This window comes from Hipposideros armiger, unplaced genomic scaffold (assembly GCF_001890085.2).
Source record: "Hipposideros armiger isolate ML-2016 unplaced genomic scaffold, ASM189008v1 scaffold_283, whole genome shotgun sequence".
Classification (NCBI taxonomy): domain Eukaryota; kingdom Metazoa; phylum Chordata; class Mammalia; order Chiroptera; family Hipposideridae; genus Hipposideros; species Hipposideros armiger.
In genome coordinates, this window is record NW_017731633.1 from 944,426 (window position 1) to 948,166 (window position 3,741).

At 46.3% G+C, this 3,741-nt stretch overlaps 1 protein-coding gene across 4 annotated transcripts in view; it reads left to right on the forward strand.

Annotated features, from left to right (window-relative positions):
• Positions 1 to 759: 759 nt before the first annotated feature.
• Positions 760 to 3,741, forward strand: part of TRPM4 (transient receptor potential cation channel subfamily M member 4) — a 39,325-nt gene continuing 36,343 nt past the window's right edge. For 3 of the 4 annotated variants that reach the window (XM_019658355.1, XM_019658354.1, XM_019658353.1), the window contains exons 1-3: positions 760 to 876; positions 1,014 to 1,205; positions 1,534 to 1,633. In XM_019658355.1, coding sequence (XP_019513900.1) covers positions 775 to 876; positions 1,014 to 1,205; positions 1,534 to 1,633 — 394 coding nt within the window. In that variant the 5' untranslated portion in view covers positions 760 to 774. Of the gene's footprint in view, positions 877 to 1,013; positions 1,206 to 1,486; positions 1,634 to 3,741 lie in introns of those variants that run through there. The other variant, XM_019658352.1, reaches the window with a different exon arrangement.

The following is a 3,741-nucleotide window of genomic DNA, read 5'->3' on the forward strand; positions in this document are numbered from 1 at the left end:
AGTGTCACTGGCCCTCATATGTGGGATCCGAACCGGGGCCCTCTGGCATCCCAAGCGAGTTCTTAACCATCGCGCCACTTGGCTGGCCCAGGATTTTATATTTTTTATCCAAACAGGAATAGGATACATATTATTACTAGTTTGGAGAAAAGTTTCTGATTTTGTGTATTTTTCTTATATCAATTCTCTTACCAAATTCTCTTATTAATATTTATTTATTTTGAGTGGAGTCTCTACAACTTTCTGAGACTGTAAATCATGTTTTAAAAAAACAGATACCTTTGCCTTTTCCAGCTTAAAAAAATACCAGTTTTTATTCCAAATATTTAATTTTTTTACATTATTACTCCTGGATGAGTGTGACTAGTAGTAATGTTGTCCTTTTTCTTATTTTAATGGAAATAGAGTTAGTAGAAAATTATCTTATATAATTTTGCTGTTGGACTTTGGCAAATATCTTTATTGTATTTGGATAGTTCTTCCTTTTCCTTATGTCCTTCATTTTCTGTTTGAACTTTCATCTTCTCCTGGCTTCCAGGTGGTTAATCAATTATAGGATTGATTTATACTACAAACACCTTCCTCCTTCAGGAACCCCAGCCCCCTCTTCCTTGGGAAGCTGAGCATTACTGTCTTCAAAATCTGGCCCCTCCCAATGTGCTCAAAGACATGACAATTCCCATGAGCCTCAGGGCAGAGGATTAGGCAGAAGCCAACGTTTGTTCCAGGGAATCCTGGGAAAATGTAGTTCTCTCCCATCCCTGGCAAAGGCTGATGGGAGGTGACCAAACCCCTGGCTCTCTTCTCTCCTCAGGGACTGGAATTGACATCCCTGTCCTCCTTCTCCTGATTGGTGGTAATGAGAAGATGTTGAAGGTATAGGGCACCTGATGCCTTGGTCTAAGTTGGGAGGTGGCTGGAGGCCTGGGCCCTGAGGCGTGGGCTGGGGATTTGGATTCCAGGTGGGGTGAATACCTGCCTTCCCTGACCTAACTGCCCCTTTTATCTTGTAGCGGATAGAGAATGCCACCCAGGCTCAGCTCCCCTGCCTCCTGGTGGCTGGGTCTGGGGGAGCTGCAGACTGCCTGGCAGAGATCCTGGAAGACACTCTGGCTCCAGGGAGTGGAGGGGGCAGGCGAGGTGAAGCACAAGATCGGATTAGGCGTTTCTTCCCTAAAGGGGACCCCGAGGTCCTGCACGCCCAGGTATGACATTGAAGGCCCAACTCTGGATCCTGAGATGGAAGGGAGCTGGGGACCTGGGCTCCTGGGTCTTAGAGAAGAGGGTGCTTGCTGAGTGCTTGGAGTCTTGGATCCAAGGGAAGAGGGTAATGGGGGCCCACACTCGTGGATTTGAGGGAGGAGGGGCTGGGAGCCTGGACTCCTGGGTCTAAGGCCTGGGGGCCTAGACTCTTGGGTTCTGGGACTAGAGGGTTCTGGGCACCTAGCTACTAGGTTCTGAAGGCCTCCCATGTCTCTGTGGACAGGGCCCAGGTGGAGCTGGGCTGGGGATGCAGAATTTGGTATTCTGCAGGTGGAGAGGATCATGACCCGGAAGGAGCTGCTCACAGTCTACTCATCTGAGGATGGCCCTGAGGAATTTGAGACCATCGTTTTGAGGGCCCTTGTCAAGGGTAAGACTTAGACCCCTAAATTCTCCCCCTTTCTCAACTCAACTTTGGACATATTTCCTGACCCGGGCACTTTATCCATCCTCTCTAAAGTAGTGCCCCTTTTTATCTTGTTCTTTTCATTCCCCTTTGCAGTGTTTCTTGGGGCTTTGCATGGTGCTTTTTGGATAACTTTGCCAAGATAATTTCATTACGTTCTAACATTACTTTCTGTTGGATCTGTTCATCCATCCTTTCCTCTTTCATCCATCCATCCATCCATCCATCCATCCNCAGGCATTGGCCGGCATGTTGGTGTAGCTGTGCGGGACCACCAGACAGCCAGCAGTGGGGGCACCAAGGTGGTGGCCATGGGTGTGGCTCCGTGGGGTGTGGTTCGGAACAGAGAGAACCTCACCAACCCCAAGGTAAAGTCCAGGGTCTTGGAAAAGGAGAGGTTGGCTGGGGGCCTGGACTCCTGGGTCTGAGGGAGGAGAGGAGGGTTTCTGTCCTCCTGGCCCTGATGGAAAGACTTCCTGGTCTGGCCACTTGGCCACTAGGGCTCGTTCCCTGCACGTTACCGGTGGCGCGGTGACCCGGCGGACGGGATTCAGTTTCCGCTGGACTACAACTACTCAGCTTTCTTCCTGGTGGATGATGGCACCCACGGCCGCTTGGGTGGTGAGAACCGCTTCCGCCTGCGCTTTGAGTCCTATATTGCCCAGCAGAAGACCGGCGTGGGAGGTGAGTGTCTTCTTCCATTAGTGACCCATGGCACCGGGCTCAGGATCCCAGCGGTCTGGTCTGGTCGAAATTTGGGGGTTGTGGCTAGGAGAAGTTTCTTATGGTCAAGTGCCTTCCCTATCATTTGTCGTATTAAAAAAAAAATTTATAGTGAAATCTAAAATACACAAAAGTGGATAACTTGATTAGTTTTTTACAAACTCTCTCACTTGTGCAACCAGCACCCAGGTCAAGAAACAATATGAGCTGCCCCCAGAAGTCTTCTTCTCCTGCCTGGCTTCTTATGTTTGACATTATTTCTGTGAGACTCATTCATATCATTGTCTGAGTTGTAGTTTGTAAATAACTCATGAGTCAAAGAAGAAAAAAAGTTAGAAAATATTTTGAACTTAATGGTAATGAATATATGACATACCAAAACTTTTGAGATGCAGCTAAAGCAATACTTAGAGAGAAATTTATAGATTTAAATGCGTGAATCCAAAAAAGAAGAAAGGCTTAAAATCAATGATTTAAACCTCCAGTTAAAAAAAACTAGAAACAGGGCCAGCTGAGTGGCTCAGTTGGTTAAGAGCACGAGCTCTGAGCAACAGGGTCACTGGTTCAATTCCCACATGGGCCAGTGAGCTGCCCGGAGCTGAGCTGCTGCTGAGCTGCCAAAAGGTGGCAGGATGGCTCAGCTGGTGAGAGCATGTACTAACAGCAAAGTTGCTGGTTCGACTCCCGCATGGGATGGTTGGCTACGCCCACCTGCAACTAAGATTGAACACAGCACCTTGAGCTGAGTGGCCGTGAGCAGCCGTCGGGCGGCCGGCTGGCAGCTGGACTTGGAGCTGAGCTAGCTGCGCCCTCCACAACTAAGACTGAAGGACAACAACTTGGTTGTTCCCCTTCCCCAATTCCCTAACACTGTTCCCCTTCCCCAATTCCCCAATAAAATCTTTAAAAAAAACAAGCAACAAAAAAACAAAATGTAGAAGCAGAACAGCAAATCAAATCTAGGGAAAGTAGAAGCAAGGAAATAATAAAGACAAGGGCATAATAACATGTACAGTGAAGAATATAAACTAAAACAAAAGCTGTTTTTTTGCAAACACTTCCTGTATGTAAAAAAGTGTCCACTTAATTCTTAAACTTTACTCAGCTTTTTGGTCACTTTAATTTTATTTTTAAAATTATCACACAGTAAAACTTAATTTTGGGGTGTGTGCAGTTCTATGATTATAGATTCATGTGATCATTTTCACAATCAGGACAGATTGGTTGTTACCATGAAGGCATTCATTCCTTTTGTACCTGACAACTACTGATCTGTTCCCCATTACTGTCATTTTCTCTTTTCCAGAAGGTCATATAAATAGAATAATATAATATATAACCTTTTTTTT